At 51.6% G+C, this 17719-nt stretch overlaps 1 protein-coding gene and 1 long non-coding RNA gene across 6 annotated transcripts in view; both read left to right on the top strand.

Annotated features, from left to right (window-relative positions):
• Nucleotides 1-1164: 1164 nt before the first annotated feature.
• LOC122461715 lies at nt 1165-3478 on the top strand. Its single transcript, XR_006283827.1, has 3 exons — nt 1165-1421; nt 2358-2497; nt 3300-3478. It is a non-coding gene; the product is annotated as an uncharacterized LOC122461715 (long non-coding RNA).
• Nucleotides 3479-11187: 7709 nt separating this feature from the next.
• The window catches only part of DGKK (diacylglycerol kinase kappa), a 152887-nt gene continuing 146355 nt past the window's right edge, over nt 11188-17719 (top strand). For 3 of the 5 annotated variants that reach the window (XM_043522401.1, XM_037908862.2, XM_007056242.4), the window contains exons 1-2: nt 11189-11395; nt 12171-12446. In XM_043522401.1, the coding sequence (XP_043378336.1) occupies nt 12249-12446 (198 nt within the window). In that variant the 5' untranslated portion in view covers nt 11189-11395; nt 12171-12248. Of the gene's footprint in view, nt 11396-12170; nt 12447-17719 lie in introns of all 5 variants that reach the window. The other 2 variants (XM_043522399.1, XM_027818616.3) reach the window with 2 other exon arrangements.

Genomic DNA, 17719 nt, shown 5'->3' with positions numbered 1-17719 from the left:
TGGGAGGGGAGACAGAGGCAGAGAGAGGGGAAGTAATTGATCCAAAGACTCCTGACTACCAGACCAGCACCCTTGCCCCCGGAGCACTAGCCTCCAAAGGGCGAACTCACATGCTCTTGGGGAAAGTGACATGTGATCATCATGGACCACAACTAGCCAGCGCCTTGGCTCTGTGCCTTAAGGAGAGACAGCAGCTCCATGTCCCCAGACACCCGGCGGAGCCATGGCTCAGACTTACTCTGAGAGCCACTTCCAGCAGCAGCTGGGTTTCAGTCGTACACATTAGAGCTAGAAAAGCCCCATTAAAGGTGCCGTGGAATTGGTGCAGGACCCTTCCCCACCTCGCACACCCCAGACTTAGGCAGCAGGGGCTGTCCTTGAAAACAGTCGAGCTTGTATGGCTGCAAAAATAACCTTCCAAATGGGAATCCACGCTGCGCTGTATCCCAGGGCTGTGAGTATCCCCTCTCGATCTTCTGTGTGCAGCTGGGCATGGGAGCGCTGGGGCCAGGGCTCAGCTGCAATCAGCTGACACAACTTGTCCTTGGCTATACTGACCGCAAAGCCATGCTGAGCACCGCAGCAGCTAGATTGAGTGTGCCCAAGCAAACATGACAGAGACAGGCCTGCTTTCACAGCAGCATCGGATGCTGAGCTCTGCTGAAGGTCTGGCCCTCAAAGTCGAGGGCAGGGATTCCTCCCCTCTGCTATGGTCCTTGAACGCTTCTGAGCCCCTTCGCTGGCCGGGGGAGAACTCCCATGGGGCAGGCACTGGGTAAGACAGCCATAGGCTGGCTTGCAATCGCCTCCTTGGGAACTTGTCTGCTGTCTCCAGTGCTGAGAACAGAGACGGGGATTGGAGGGGTGTGCTGGAGCCTGCGTGGTTGGTGCAGATTCTGGGGCAGCCCACAGACAGCCCAAAGGGGAAGCAGTATCAATTACGGTAGGTCCTGGGGCTGTGCTTGATATTGGGTGCAGCAGCCCAGAATCAGACAGTCTTGCAGCCACCCATCAACCACAGAGGCTGCACCTGTAGGAGGAGCCAGGGAGCAAGGATTAATTAGTGATGAAGCTCAGCTGGAGAGGAACAGGAGGGGCCTGTATAAAGCCAGGTAGCTGAGAGAAGAAGAGGGCTGCAGACACTTGCAGGGTGGGAGAAGACAATGTAGGAAGTAGCCCAGGACGACAGCAGTAAAGATTAGGACTGTGCAGACCTGGACTGCTTGTTGTAGGGTCCCTGGGCTGGAACCCAGGGTAGAGGCTGGGTCTGGGTTTCCCTGCCAGCCACTGGAGTAGCTTTACTGAGGGGCAGTGAACTGGAAGGCTGCCTGGGATGGCAGTGAGACTTTGGTGCACAAACCTCCCTGGAAGGGGAAAACTACAGTGACCTGGCTGAAGGGCCAAGCAATGAAGAGGAAGCAGTTGAGTAGCTGGAGGACTGTGTCCAAGTTTGGTCACCAATGTATAGAAAGGATGTAGCGAAACTGGAAAGGATCCGGAGGCAAGCAATTAAGATGATCAAAGGGATGGAAAAATTTGAGCCATATGAGCAAAGGCTGTAGGAACTGGGTATGTTTAGTTTGGAAAAGAGGACATTAAGGGGAGACATGATAGTGGTCTTCAAATATTTGAAAGGCTGACATAAAAAAAGATGGAGAAGAGTTGTTCTCTCTTGCCACAGAGGGGAGGACAAGAGGCAAACTCCAGCAGAGCAGATTTAGGCCTGGTTTACACTGTGTGGGGGGATCAATCTGAGTTGCGCAACTTCACCTATGTGAATAATGTAGCTGAAGTCGACGTACTTAGAGCTATTCGCTGCGGTAAGTCAACAGCTGACGCTCTCCCGTCGACTCCGCCTGTGCCTCTTGCCCTGGTGGAGTACTGGAGTGGATGGGAGAGCAGTTGGCAGTCAATTTATTGTGTCTGGACTAGATGCGATAAATCGGCCGCCGCTGGATCGATTGCTGCCCATCGATCCAGTGGGTAATGTATACAAGCTCTTAGATTAAATCTCAGAAGAAACTTCCTACCTGTAAGAACAGTAGGACAGTGGAATAGACGCCTAGGGAGGTTGTGGAAACTCCTTCACTGGAGATTTTCAAAAGGATTCTGGATAGCCATCTGTCTTGGATAGTTTAATAGACAGACCGTGGACCAAATCTGGACCACCAAAATTCAGCTTTGAACTGACCATGAAATCTTTTTATTTATTTGTTATTATCATTACTGTTGGGTGTTTTTAATTATTTTCTCTGGAGTCTGGACCTTGACTAGACCTTGACCAAGAAATTTGGACCTTGAGAAAAAAACAATTGACTACCCTTGGTTTAGACTCAACAAATCCTGCATCTTCGCAGGGGGTTGGACTAGCTGATCCTTGTGGTCCCTTCTAACCCTATGGTTCTCTGAGTCCCGAGAAAGAGAAGGAGTGAGCACTGGCAGGAAGGGGCGTCAGACAGGCAGAGCTAATCCACAGCCAGGAGGAGGTGCCCCAGTGGTGAGTACAGAGCCCCGTGATGTCTGGGAACATCTCCTCCTAGGAGAAAGTCTACTCAGGCAGAGATTGCTCAGAGCAGCATCTGTTTTGGCCTCAGACCATTCCTGGGGCTCTGCCCTGGATCTTCTGTGGGTACTAAACTCACGCTAAACATGCTCAGAGCTGCTAGTCTCTTGGTGCCCGAAGCCCTCTCACTCAATGTCCATTGTGACTGGAACCACCCAGTCAGGGGCGCTTTGAAATTGGAGCTCAGGCAAACCCCAAGCCAGTAGAACAGGGTGGCCTAGCCCTGGTGAATTAGCCTGTCCCTGCCACACCTCTGTGAGGCGTAGGGTGGAAGCCAGCAGGCAGGAGCTGGCTACGGAGAGCTCTTGAGCGGGGTTGAGGCGAGCCTGGGCAGTGGTGCTAACTCTGGTTGTGGGCCCTGGCACATGCGGTCAGGTTCCAGGAAGGCAGGCCTGGGGAGGACTGCAAGATCAGCAGGGTACTGAAGAGTGGGGGTTAATTTGGTTCATAGCTTTGGGATCTGTTGAGGGGTCTGGGGAGATGCCCTGGGACCTGGTACTCTGCAAAGAATGGTTTCAGAGTAGCAGCCGCGCTAGTCTGTATCCACAAAAAGAAAAGGAGGACTTGTGGCACCTCAGAGACTAACAAATTTATTTGAGCATAAGCTACAGCTCACTTCATCGGATGCTCATGAAAACTTATGCTCAAATAAATTTGTTAGTCTCTAAGGTGCCACAAGTCCTCCTTTTCTTTCTGCAAAGAATGTGATTCTGCTGAGTTCTGTTTGGCTTGGCAGGGCCTTTCTGCTGGCTTGCTCGCGGGCACTGGGTGCAGAGATGCTGAAGACGCCAGCTGGGAGAAGCCAGCTGGTGTGACAGCTGGACTTGGACACTGGAAGGGAACAGAAATCTGAAGTCCCCTTGCTGGAAGGCAAGGCCACGGAAGACCCAGGCAGAGACATACTGTTGCAGGACCAAAGAGGGCAGAGGCGACCAGCAAGAGGTGATGCTGGGCCTTCCCTTTGGTCGTCAACTGTTGGGTGCCAACTAGTGAGTTGTTTTGCTGCTCATAGGGCTTGCTCTGGGGCTAGCCCTTATAGCAGCTGTCTGTTCCACTTGGACAAAGAGCTCCTAAGAACCAGCCCAGCTTCCCTCCCTGCAATAAATCTCATGCATCTGCGCTCCCAAGAAAGGTGCTTCTCTCTTGAACCAAACCATCTAGCAAACCATGGCAATTAGAGACCGACAGGATCTCTCTAGTCCCTCCCCTGCCTGCCAGAGTAGGTTGTTTTCCATAGCCTATTCCTCTGGGTTTTATCCAATCCAGTTGTAAATGTCCCATGGGATGTGGCTCCCACCACAGCCCTGGGAGACTATTCCATGGTCTAGTGCAGTGTTTCTCAACCTTTTTGATACCAGGGACCAGCTTGTTGCCTTCCTAGACTGAATCAGAGAGATCTCAGGGATTGACACTGGTCCACAGACCAGTCGTTGAGAAACACTGGTCGTAATGAACTGGCTAGCTTGTGTGTGCGCACTGCTGCCGCCTACTGGCTGGGATCAGAACTGCTCAGTTATGTACCAGATGTGCACTGCTAACATCTAAAGGTGATTCTACCTTTACCAAAGCAGCAGGATCCTCAGCACTCAAGGTGGGAGGCTGTGGGGTTTGGTATTGTGAAGCGCCCAGCAGCCCCAGTCAGGGACTGAGTTTCTGGGTGGCCTCAGGTTTGTGATGCTATAAGTAGATTTGTAACTTTGAAAGGGTTCTTTTCAATTTAAAAATCACATGCTGTCAGCACAGCTGCCCCTCACTGACTCACCAGAGGTGGGATATGTAAAAGTGAGCAACTTTTAACAATCCTGTTGCATTTTTCCTACTTCTTCTACCTGTTTCCTATTTGCATTTTTCTCTGCCTGGACAATGAAACCCAATGGCATCAGATTCACTTTTGTTTAGGGTCAGTTTCACTCCTAACTTCTCAGTGCTGCAGAGTTGGCTGCTAACAACCTGGAAGAGGGGAGGAGAGGGGCTGGCAGTTTCTCTGTTATTTCTGTATTTCCAACTTTAAAACAAAACCCCCAAGAACATGAGAAACACTGATGTTGTGGCTCTTAAAGGTTTCACTAATTTCAATCTACATTTGGAGACAGTATCTATCTAGATCCTTCTTCTATAACCATCATAGTAGTATCAGAGTCTATTTAATTAACAGTTTCTCTTGCACGCATTTAGGATGTGATCCCACAAGCCGCTCCTTTTGGGCAGAATCCACCCACACAACAGCTTTCAAGACCCAGGGCCTTATTCTGTTACTGATCCGGGGTCTTACATCAAAAACAAATTTTCTTCAATTTCCTTTCTGACTCAGCAGCCCACAGCCTGGCGAGCAGTTGATGGATACAGCAGGACCGAGCTCCTGGTAAACACCGGGGTTGGCAGCTCCACATGGCTGGGATCAACTGCCTTATTGCACCCCCGGATCTGCTTTTAACAAACTGTCTCTTCAGAAGCCTTTCTGGAGTACAATTTGCTGAAGTTCGCAAGGCTCAGTTTCACCTGGTAGCTTAGATGGAGCTGCTGGTGTTGGAGCTAGAGCAAGCAGAGCTGGATTATGTCTGCCTGGTGCATCACCATCAGTAGCAATAACTCTGTGAGCGGAATTAAATTCTTAGCTCCCTCTGTGCAGCAGGGGGTTCCACACTGGTAAATGAGGGTGGAATCTGAATGACTAAGGATCTGTATGGGAGCCAGGCAATCAAGAATTTAGGCCTTTGGGTTCAGTGGTCTGCCCAGAGGAACAACTAGATTGAGGCCCTGGATAACAGACCTGTTGATGCACAAACCTGGGGATAATCTGGCTGGTGAATCTTGCCCATATGCTCAGGGTTCAGCTGATCGCCATATTTGGGGTCGGGAAGGCATTTTCCTCCAAGGCAGATTGGAAAAGGCCCTGGAGGTTTTTCGCCTTCCTCTGTAGCATGGGTCGCTTGCTGGAGGATTCTCTGCTCCTTGAAATCTTTAAACCACGATTTGAGGACTTCAGTAGCTCAGACATAGGTGAGAGGTTTTTCGCAGGAGTGGGGGGGGGGGGGTGAGATTCTGTGGCCTGCATTGTGCAGGAGGTCGGCCTAGATGATCATAATGGTCCCTTCTGACCTTAATATCTATGAATCTGTAATCCAGCTGCCTCTCACAGAGCAGTGCTGGCTCTGTGGGGCTGACAGGAGCATATGGGACAGGTAGGAATAGCTCATTTTGGACACTGAAGTGACCAGGCATAACTGTGAATAGACAGAGGGAGCAGATTCATTCACAAATGCAGTACAGTCTCTGGTGGCATAGGGCATCAAGCTGTATGTGTGCGTGTGCATGTGTCAAAAGGCCCCCTATGTTACAGTTGCAAAATTCAGCCCCCTTTTACATATGCATCATAATACCGGTTTTAATTCCATGATGACATAGTGCTCTTTCCACAGGCCCCCTGCCTCATTCAGCAGGGATCGCTCTTCCTTTTTATCCTCCTCATTCAGTGTGTGGCCCCAGCCTTTATTTACCGCCCATTATTCAAACCCTTTACTGCCTAAACAACTCTTAATTGCCTCCTGGGTGTTTCTGTGGTGCTCTCATCACAGTGCCTGAATGCTTCACAAACATGAATGAACTTATCTTCACATCGCCCCCTGTGAGCTGAGGTGGGGTTAGCCCCAGTTTGCACAGGGGGAACTGAGCCACAGAGCAGGTGTGGGTGTGTGTGTATGTATGAATTTTGGGTGCATAACTTGAGACACCTACAGCCTGGGTTTTTCCCCCAGAGACTTTAGCGTGTGATATGCTCAAAACACAGCTCCCATTGACTCAGCAGCCATCAGGGGTGCGCTGCATGACTGGTGTCTCATGTTGGGCATCAAGGAAATGAGGAACACACAGTGATCACCTGTACAAAGTCTGGGTTAAGTGACTTGCCCAGCACCAACTGGGAACTCTGTGCCAGAGGCAGGGCTAGACTCCAGTTCACAGGGCAATGCTTTAACCATGTGACCCTCCTGTCTCTGCCTGCAATACCCTCCCTTAGTCACTGCACAGCTTCCAACTTCTACACCAAATGAAGCCGGGATCCTACACACAACAGCCTCCTTTCCTACCCAGCCATGCTGAATGAGACAGAGTCCTGTGGGAAAAAATACTGTGATTGTGTAATTAATGACTGGAGCAGAATGTCTATCCATAAAGGCTCCAAATTAAGGATGCCTGGGAAGCCTTAATTTTAGCATCTCCCAACTTTCCAGGGCTTGACTTTGCAACTTTAATGATGTAATTTGCAGCATGTGAAAGCATATTGACCCCCAGCTTGGGTCAGCCGCAGGGTTCGGCCTTTTAGCTCCTTGGCACAGACCTTTGCTACTTGAGCTAGTAGAGTAACCAACAGTAATAGCAGGCTGAGTATGTGGACCATGCATCAGAGGGGGACTAGACACACTCTGCCCGTGGGTTTTACAGACATCTGCTGACAGCGGAGGACTGGAGAGACTCAGGTCTCCTGGGTTCAATTCCAGGTTCTGGAGGGAGTGTGCTCTCATGATGAGAGACTTCTGCCCCAGTCCCTGCACCAAGCCTGTCTGTGTCCCTCTCTCTTGCCCCCATCTGCTCCTGTCCTCCCTCCGATCCATACTTCTCTACCCCAGATGCCTGCCCTACCTCTACTCCTATCCAGTTTCTCTGGTGCCCCCCAGCTCCTGTCTCCCACCACTCCCCACTTTCTGGCTACTGTTTCCCCCTCTCCCTATGCTTCTCCCAACTCTCAGGCTCCTGTAATCCCCCGCCCCATTCACAAGTGCTGAACCAAACTGTAAACCCTGTATATGATGGAAACAACTTTAAGCAGAGGGTGCAATAGTACCACTAGTTCCAGCACCTATGTCCCCCTGGCCCCCACTCTCCTCCCCAGTGCCTGAGCCCTCTGCCCTCCTCCATGCTGCCTGGGTGCCAGCAGGGGGAACACTGAGCGCACAGCCTCCCTGCTCATAGATCTGGCACTACAGCCAGCAGGAGCAGCAATTGCAGGGAGAGTCCAGCTCAGCCCCTGGAGGTTGCAGCCCCATGCTCAGTCCCTGCAGGGGATGGTGCATGTGCAGTCCAGTCATATGGAGGAGCCATGAGGGGTTGGAGCGTACTCAGTGCAGATGCCATCTTCAGATAATTTAGCTGTTCAGCTCTAACAGGTTGTGCAAACTGCAGTTTGTCCAAAGGCTCATAACTGGCCAAACTTGGAGAGATTTTTACAGGAACTGCAAATGGCAGATCCCTAATACCAGGGCAACCCTCCTACCAATTTCCTGTCCCTGCTCCAAAGCCTGTGGGCACTGGAATGCCTCTGTGATAAATGAACTGGGGAGGGGGAGTATCTCCTTTTTATGGACACCTACCCAGCCAGTTAGCTACAAAATCCCTGTTAGTAGCTGTTCTCTACTTGCTTGACCTGTAAAGGGTTAAAAAAGCCTGTAGGTAAAAGGAAGGGAGTGGGCACCCGACCATAAAAGCCAATGGGAGGGCTAGAACTTTTTTAAATTGGGAAAAAACTTTCCCTTTGTCTGTCTGTCTGCTGTTCTCCGGAGAGAGGTGACAGAGCAGAGACAGGGCTGGGACTATGCTGTAAGAAGCTTTAAGCCAGGTATGAAAAACTAGCAAATCATACCTAGAAACTACTTATTTAAAACCCCAGATACGTAAGTAGATCAGGAAATGTCTAGGAAGACACGATTAGGTTTATCTCTTTTATTTCTTTATGGCTTGTGGACTTCTCTGTGCTAACCCACAAATGCTTTTGTTTTGCTTGTAACCATTAAGCTGGACCTCAAGAAAACTATTCTTTATGCTTAATTATTATATTTGATCTTTTTAAATCTAGCAATAGCCTAAGTTCCCGATGTATTTTCTTTCTTTTTGTTTTTAATAAAATTTACCTTTTTAAAGAACAGGATTGGGTTTTTGTGTCCTAAGAGGTTTGTGCACATGTTGTTTAATTAGCTGGGGCAACAGCTGATTTCCTTTGTTTTCTTTCTCAGCTCTTCCCTTGAAGGGGGTGGTGGTGAAAGAGCTTGAGGGTACCCCACAGGGAGGAATTCCCAAGTGCGCCTTCCTGGGTCCCAGGGGTTTTTTTGCATTTGAGTGGTGGCAGCTATGATGGGTTGGATCACAGAAACCCCCTTGGGGCTGCCAACTGATGTGCCAAGACTACTTCTGCCCCTGCTTTCCCTGCCAGCTTGGGGCTCCAGCACCCTGTCTTCCTGAGCCAGACACGCATGTCTGCTTCAAGACAGACCCATGGTCTGAACCACGTGTCCCAAAGCTGCAGACTTAACTGAAAGTAACTTAAGAAGTGTTCCTGTCCTTAACACTCAGATGCCCAACTCCCAATGGGATCCAAACCCCAAATAAATCCATTTTACCCTGTATAAAGCTTATACAGGGTAAACTCATAAATTGTTCGCCCTCTATAACACTGATAGAGAGGTATGCACAGCTGTTTGCCCCCCCCCCCCCAGGTATTAATACATACTCTGGGTTAATTAATAAGTAAAACGTGATTTTATTAAATACAGAAAGTAGGATTTAAGTGGTTCCAAGTAATAGCAGACAGAACAAAGTGAATTACCAAGCAAAATAAAATAAAACACACAAGTCTAAGTCTAGTACAGTAATAAAACTGAATACAGATAAAATCTCACCCTCAGAGATGTTTCAATAAGTTTCTTTCACAGACCGGATGCCTTCCTAGTCTGGGCACAATCCTTTCCCCGGCACAGCCCTTGTTTCAGCTCAGGTGGTAGCTAGGGGATTTCTCATGATGGCCGCTCCCTTTGTTCTGTTCCACCCACTTATATATCTTTTGCATAAGGCGGGAATCCTTTGTCCCTCTGGGTTCCCACCCCTCCTTCTCAATGGAAAAGCACCAGGTTAAAGATGGATTCCAGTTCAGGTGACATGATCACATGTCACTGTAAGACTTCATTATTCACTTGCCAGCTCACAGGTGTACAAGAAGACTTACAAATAAAACAGAGCCATCTACAGGTAATTGTCCTGGTTAATGGGAGCCATTAAGATTCCAAAGCACCATTAATGGCCCACATTTTGCATAATTACAATAGGCCCTCAGAGTTATAGTTCATATTTCTAGTTTCAGATACAAGAGTGATACATTTATACAAATAGGATGACCACACTCAGTAGATTATAAGCTTTGTAATGATACCTTACAAGAGACTTTTTGCATGAAGCATATTCCAGTTACATTATATTCATACTCATTAGCATATTTTCATAAAATCATATGGAGTGCAACGTCACAGCAGCACCTACCCATCCAAGGTCAGAGAGAAGATGTTTAATACAAGCCTGGAGTGGCCAGTATTAATTTTTAGAATCTTTGCGGGCCCCCACCTTCTGCATGCGAAGTGCCAGAGTGGGGAATCAGCCTTGACAGTCTCCAAAAAAAAAAAAGTGTTTGTCCCTAATCTCCCGCGCAGAAACATCTCAGTCATTTTTGTTGAAACTCTCCAAAAATATTCAGCCTCAGACTTGCGCGGCATGGACAGTTTCAGCCGGAAGGCTTAAAGTTTGGCAAAAGTATCAGTAATTGAAAAAAGGGGCTTACAATGGGAGGTGTCAGGCAACCTTAGCAATAGGTGGTACTACCAGCATCCTTTGTAGGAAACAAATCTACACCTTTGGAACATTAGGAAATGTCAGGGCTTGCTTTGAGAGATGTATTTCATTTGGTAACTAACATCCCCCTTCCCCCTTTGGGCCTGCTGGGGGAATTTGGTTCCTTCTCATCAAGGCCCTGCTGTTGGCACAGGACCCAGATTTCCAAGTGCCCCTTGCTGAGCAAGGGCCCCATAAGGAGGGGAACCAGGATGGGGTGGGTAAGTGACACACCCAAGGTCCCAGGCTCCGGATTGACTTTAGGGTCAGGGAAGATAGAATCATAGAATATCAGGGTTGGAAGGGACCTCAGGAGGTCACCTAGTCCAACCCCCTTCTCAAAGCAGGACCAATCCCCATCTAAATCAGGGATCCAGCACAGTGAATGGGTGACACAGCCAGCAATGGAATCGGGAGGCCTGGTCAAGACTAATGCACCCGGCCAGGGAAGGGTTCAGTCCAGGAGGCTGAGAACCCTCCTCATGTCACAAGCAGTAGAGCGGACTGTGCCCCAAATATCCCCCCCACCCCCGCACCTCTCTCTGAGGGCCCCCAGGGCTGGGGCCTGCAGTTCCCCTGGGCCCCAGCAGCCTCCCAGCCAGCCGGGCTGTGTGATCATGAGTAGCCTTGCGAGCCGCAGAGAGCAGGCTCGGGCTTGCGGCGCTGAGGGCAGAGACCGGGCCGGTTCGCACAAGCTCACAGCTCCGCAGGGCTGTGGGAGGAGGGGAGGGTGAAGCGCACCCGAGCTCAGCCTGCATCAGGCCGGGGAAGGACGAGCCCCATTGCGCAGCTGGTGCCAGGGCCGGGCGGATCAGGCCCAGAGGGGAGCGGCCCCGCGGCTGCAGCGGGCAGGGCAGGGAGCGGGGCAGGGGGGGGCCGGGACTGCAGTGCCGGGGCGCCCGAGCTGACAGGCGCGCAGCGCCGGGGGCGGAGGCAGAGAAGCAACATGTGCCGCAGATCGCGGGGCTGCCAGTGAGCTGAGCGCGGCGCCGGCCCCGGGAGCCCGGCCGCGGAGCGATGCGGCGGGGGAGCCCCGCAGCCCAGCCCGCCCCCCGCGGGGCTCGCTAGCGCCGGCTGGGCAGAGCCCGCCGTGACCCGCTCTCCTGCCGGCGGAGGCTGAGCTGGCCACACGCGCTCACTGCGGGAGCCGGCGAGCGGCGGCCGCAGGGACGCTGGGGGCTGCAGGTAAGTGCCTGCCCCAGCCGGGATGGGACTGCCTGGCACGGGAGGGACCTCTCCGCCCTGGGGGGCGCTCGGCGCGCCACCTGTCCTGGCCGCGGCGCGGCGCTTTGCATTGGTATATTCCCACCCCAGCGGGCAGGGACCAGCCTCCTCTTCTTGGGCTTCATCACCTGCCTCCTTGGCTGCTGGGGAAGAGGCTTTCCAGTGGGAATCTCCTCTCCTCCCGCCCCCTCCCTCTCCCCCAGCAAACACAGTAACCGGGGCAGGGGAGTGGAGGGGTGCATTTGGGACTGACGGGGTGGGGGATTTGCTGCGGGTCCCCCGAGGATAGGACAGAGTGTTCTTGTTACTGCCAAGTGGTGAGATGCCCTGGCTGGAACTGCACCCAGCAAGCCCTGCAGGCAGCAGCATGAAATAAAAAGCAGCCCGAGAAGGAAGCTGGGCTTTGCACAATTGTTGTGATCGGAGGGTGAAAAAAGAGGAAGAGTTTGGAGGAAAAAAAAAAAAGTTTGACAGCAAAGCAGCTGTTTTGTATTTTGACATCAAGGGTGAATTTCAGAGGCGAGGAAGTGCCTGCATTTCAAACTACAACCTCCCCAGAGCATCCAGTTACAAACCTCCATGTGCTTCCAATCCCACCGCTAGCCCTCCCCACCCCATGATCTGAATGTCCCACGGGGACATGGGAGGGGGATCCCACGGTGGCAGGGGATCTCTGCGAACTGGGGCGCACGTGCTGGGTCTCTCACAGAGCATGTCGCCTTGTCCTTTTTTGAAGGGTTGTAGGAAGTGGAAGAGCCCTGAGCCCATCTGGGATCTGCACCTCAGTCGCACGCCTCAGTGAGACGCTCTGGAGATGGCAGAGAAACTGGTCCCTGGGGACTTGTTTTTCAGGAAGGCTAGGGAGTCGGTGTCTTCCCTGGACTCGGACAAGCTGGCCCCGGCCTCCGCTGAAGGAGCTGGCGAGGAGTCCTCTGACAGTGAGGGTGAGCAGGAGGGCAGCTCTCACAAGCTCATCAGGAAAGTGTCTACGTCGGGGCAGATGAGGAGCAAGGTAAGGGAGCCGGGGCCCACTGATCGGGGCTGTGTCTCTGTGCTGTGGTGGGGCAATGACCAGGATGTTTGTGGTGAGACCTCAGGGTGGAGGGAACCGCCGTGGCCAGGCCGTGAGGTGAAGGCCAGGTTTATCAGTTCCTCGGCTGGGGGGTGTCGGGGCAGCTCTCCTTCAGTCAGCACAGCTGCCTGATGAACACCAGCCAAGGATGTTGCCCAGCACGTGTTTGTGTGAACAACAGCTCTTGTGTAACACAGGGCAGAAGTGTTCTGCTGGGGCCAGACCCCAGGGAAGCAGCAAAGGAAGCTGCAACTGGGTCCAGTCTGCACCTAGAGTCCAGATGTTGACAGGTGCCTCCCTGCAGATACAGGAGCAGAGTGATGCCAGAACAATACAACTGTGGAGCTGGAGTGGGGTGGGATATTGCTCCCAGGAAGCCAGGCTAGAGACTGGGGCTGATTCCCTTCTCACAGCTGCATGAATCAGGAGGCTAGCGGGCTTAGGCAGGTGTAAAACTGGTGTCAGGGTATTCAGGATCAGCTCCTCTACATCCATATGTTGGGAAAGCGTGAAAAGGAACCCAGATCCCACCCCAGCGTTAGAGACCCAAGAGCTGTCCCCTTCAGAGGAAGGTGTGAGGTCCCCTGAAGCATCTGGTATTGGGCACTAAATTATCTGTGGGTACTTGGCTCCCAGGTTTCATTTCAGCTCAGTGCAAAGATAGGGACATTTGGAAAAATGAGATCTGGGTTTGGATTTCAACACCCACATGATTTGGGGGCATGAGAATCTGAGGGTTTGATTGTCTCCTCAAAGAGCAGGGGTCTGTGATTCAATCAGGTCATTGCTCCTCCTAGCTAAAACTTTCTGTGTCCCAAAAGGAGAATTGGGTCCCTCACCTAGACAGAGAGACAGAGGGGTGCGCATATGGGGACAGATCAAGGTGTGCGCATGTGGGGACGGATAGAGGGGTACGCATATGGGGATAGATAGATATACCTGGTGGCAGAAATTGTAAGCAAGGATATGTAAACATTTTCTGTATTCTTATTATTTGTGTTGTTGTGGTGCCTGGAGATCCCAACCATACATACATAATCTAACCTCTTGTAGCTCTGGTATATAGGCCATGTTGGATCCCCTATGGGCAGCCTCTCAGGTAGTTTAGCCCCTCAATTAAATTCTCCATAAACTTGTCCTGATCTCATCTGATGAGAAAAACCTTCCAGATTTTACATACTGGCTGGTTGTTGTTGCCTGGGATTCAACGAGAGCTTGGGGAACAGAATAACAATAAATGCCTTTTTGGTAGGACCTACAACAAACAGTGTTGTGAGTTCCCCCTGCTGCCTCAGCAGCACAGCCAGGGGTCTGGTGATGCTGCAGTATAGATAGCGAGGGTAGCAATAAAAGTAGTTAGCTCTGTTTGGAACACAGGTGAGACCGAAAGAGTCCGTGCTGGACAAATGGCAAAAATAAACCAATTAGCAAGGGACATTTCATTTGATTTTTTTAAGAAGATCTTAGAAACAATAGAGAAAAAAAATCAATTATCAGCCATTTAAAAATTAGCTGATAAATGTTCTTTGAAATCCATCTCCAGACAGCACCCAGAGACAATGATTGTTACTGTAAAAGATTTAGATGTTTGTATGAGTCAAAACAGCATCTGCAGTTAAACTGGGGAAGAGTAAAAATGACAAGAACTACTAAACTTCATGCTGCAGGGCATAAACCGATTACCAGCTAGGGGTCAGGAAGGAATTGTCCCTAAGGAATAGCACTGCACAGTGCGGTGCACTGGGTTATACTCTGTCCTCCGAAGCATTTGGCAGTGGAGACAGGAGCCTGGGCTCCATGGACCTTTGGTTTGCTCTGGAATGGTAGGTCCTCAATTCTTATTAAAATGTGTTATTGGCAGCACCGCTCATCGCAAATTGGCAGATGAGAAATGAAAGACAAGCCATTCCCAGAAGTGCCGCAAAGGGGAAAACAAACATGGCGGATATCAGGAAGGTGGGCCTGGAAAAGTGCTCAGGGAAGCAGAACATATTGTCTTGTTTATGTCTAATAGCATTTAAGATTTATCTTCTTTTCTTGCGTGTGCATATAAGGTCAGATTCTGCTCTGATACATCAGTATCAATCTGGAGTGACTCCATTTAAGTCAATAGAGAAACTCGTTTTACACCAAATTAACTAAAATCATAATGTGGAAGCCACAGAATATGTCAGAAGAAAAATCAAAACAAGGAAAGTTGCTTCAAGCTAATGTGGCGCATCTGCACTGGAGATTTGCATTGGTATAGCTACAGCTCTGCAAAAGTCCCTCCTACTGAGAAGTCCTGAAACTAGCTGGGTCAGTTTCCCATTTGTTTCTCATCAGTTTCACTCTCTGGCTCCCTGTCCCTAGCACAGACCCCTTGTGTTTGCAATTCCAGCATTGCAGGGAAAGGTTTCAATAATGCCTGTGTGAAAAAGATGGCACACCCTCTCCCCATTCCCCCCTGTTTTTGGGATGTTAACATGAGCCGCACAGGGAAATACCTCGTCATATCTGCCCTTGGTAAGTTTTAAAAAAACAGAATCTAAATCTGGAGTTTAGAATGAGTTGTTAATAATGTTCCTGAGGGCTGCCACTCATCCTGAAGCTGGCAGCACTGTCTCCATGCTATCCACATCCTACAATGTTGCCACCTGAAAATGTATTGAGGGTGAGCAAAGTGCCCCCCCCCCGCCCCGGGACAGTGTGATGCCATCACATGAGTAAGTGAGATGGCCTCTCTCCTCTGCGCTATGGGGTGGGCAGTGTTGGCACTAAACTTTGAGGCAGGATTGTGCTGTTCAATGGAATTCTGTTGCCTGAGTGCCGGAGGAAACAGGGGTATCTAGTGTACTGGATAAGATCAGAGCAGGCTCGGCTGGTGCTCTAACAGGCAGATGTTCTGGGCTACTGAGTCAGGAGCTGGGTTCTAGTAGCAGTTATCTCTGCCCAGGTGAACACCATGTTGCTCATCTGTGCCACCAGTGTGCTCATCTGGACTGGCATCAGCTGAGCTTTGTGGGTAGCTCAGCCCAACTCTTTGGGCTAGAGGACAAGCCCAGGTCCATGGGTGGGGGGGCATCTCAATACTATGATATGGCAGCTCCAGTAATGCATTTAATCACAAAGAAGAAAATAAGGCCTGTTGGCACAGGTTCACCGCTCTCTGGCCAGACTGCCTGGAAGGGCACCAGGCCTCGGAGAGGTCAGTGACTGCTCTAAGTACCAGATGGTTGCTGCTGGCGGGGGGAGCATGCTGTGGGAAGAGTGATGGAGGGTAGCTGGGAGATAGATGTGCATGGGCTACAAGGGCCAGGTTATGGCTGTGAGGAAAATATAGCGGGGACCAGGAGAGCTAAAATACAGCAGATCAAATGTTAAAATGTTCAGCAAGTGATTGAGAAGGGAGGGTTTTGTACAGGATCTGTCCATTGCCCCCAGGGGCGGGGAAGCCATGTGCAATGGGTGTATTTGCCAGTGTCTTTGGCTGGAGGGGGTGTCTTCCTAGGCCCTCCATCATGCAGTGTTTTTCAAAGGGACTGAGCCCTGATCAGACAAGCTCTGAGTGAGCCTCTCTGGGCTGTGGAATCAGTGACAGCAGCAGCAAGGCCTATTGTGTTAACATGCACGATTTCCCAGGATGAGTCACTGCTGCAGTCACCCACAATGAAACAAGCTCATCGCATGACGGTGTTGCTTGGCCGGGCTGGGATTCACACATGTCAGCGATAACCGAATAACATGTGGAGGGCACCACTGAACTAAGTGAGCCCTGAGCTGTGTGGGGGCCGCTCTTCCCCCTCTTCCCCCCCCCCCGCCCGCCTTGCACTGGAAGTGGTCATTTGCTCCTATGCAAAGCAGGTGGAGAGCTCTGATACAGGGGTATTTTGCCCCCACATGGCTTGGGAATAAATGACCATGCACAGCTGGTCGAGGGGGAATCTGTCCCAGGGCTTTTCCCTCTCCCAGTAAGTAGAGAAAAGAGCAGGCTCCCTGGAGACACAAGCATCTCCTGGCTCCTTCCCTCCAGGTGCTGGGATGGTGCTGACACTAGTTAGAATAACACAAGCCGGTGATGGAAAACTGTAGTAGTCTGCCCTGAGCCCGCCGGAACAGTGCAGGCGTGCTCCTCCAGACTCTCCCCCAGGGCTCTGTGCAGTCTAGTTATAACTGGGATGCTTTTCCTCAGCCCAGGAGCTCTCTCTCCTAGGGGCTTTTCCTGATGCTCAGTCTAAATCAGGGTTGGGCAAACTTTTTGGCCCAAGGGCCACATCGGGGTGCGAAACTGTATGTATGGAGTGCTGGGTAGGGAAGGCTGTGCCTCTCCGAAGAGACTGGCCCTCACCCCCATTCACCCCCCTTACTTCCCTGTCCCCTGACTGTTCCCGCCCCCCCAACCTCCGCCCCATCCAACCGCTCCCTGTCCCCTGACCGCCCCCCCGCCCCTGAACTTCCACCCCATGCAACCGCCCCCTGCTCCCTGTCTCCTGACTGCGCCCCGGGACCCCCTGGCCTCCTTACCATGCCGCTCAGAGCAGCATGGCTGGCCGCCGCGCCGCCTGGCCAGAGCCAGACACACTGCCGTGCTGCCCTGCATGAGCGTGCAGCCCCGCCACCCAGAGCGCTGCCCTCGTTGCTGTTGGCTGCAGAGGAGGGGGAGCAGCGGGGGAGGGGGCCAGGAGCTCAGGGGCTTGTCCTCTAGCCGGACGTGGCCCACGGGCTGTAGTTTGCCCACCTCTGGTCTAAATGCTGTGTTTAAGAACTGCATCCCCATTGAACTGTCCTCCCCGCTCTGGCGATATGGGGCTCAGGACTGAACACTACTGTCCTGATTCCCCCACTGCCCTGCCTCTTGAGGCCCCCCTGATTCCTTGCTGGCCTGCCTCTTGGGGGCCCCCACTATCCTGCTCCTGGTGCAGTCGTTTACCTCCGTGGAGAGAGCTGTGATGGCATTAATTCTGGAAATGTTCCATGGGTGAGAAAGCTCAACAACATCAATGGGGCGGGGAAAAAAGGTTTCATTTGCTGACGAGCAGGACAAACTCCCTACAGGGCTCCCTGGTGAGACGGAGGGGCAGAGGGAAAGTTCCAGTTGGGCAGCCATGTATGGGATGGGAATGAACAAGCATCACTGTAGTGGTGAACCCATGGCCCCCAACACCCTGGCTGGGAAGGGACGCACAGGGCACTGGAGCTGGCATTGGCTGCTGTTCACTTGGAATTCCCGTGCA

Source organism: Chelonia mydas, chromosome 9 (assembly GCF_015237465.2).
Source record: "Chelonia mydas isolate rCheMyd1 chromosome 9, rCheMyd1.pri.v2, whole genome shotgun sequence".
In the NCBI taxonomy this organism is placed as follows: Eukaryota; Metazoa; Chordata; order Testudines; family Cheloniidae; genus Chelonia; species Chelonia mydas.
The sequence above is the reverse complement of the archived record's forward strand: the minus strand, read 5'-3'. Positions and strand labels throughout refer to the sequence as shown.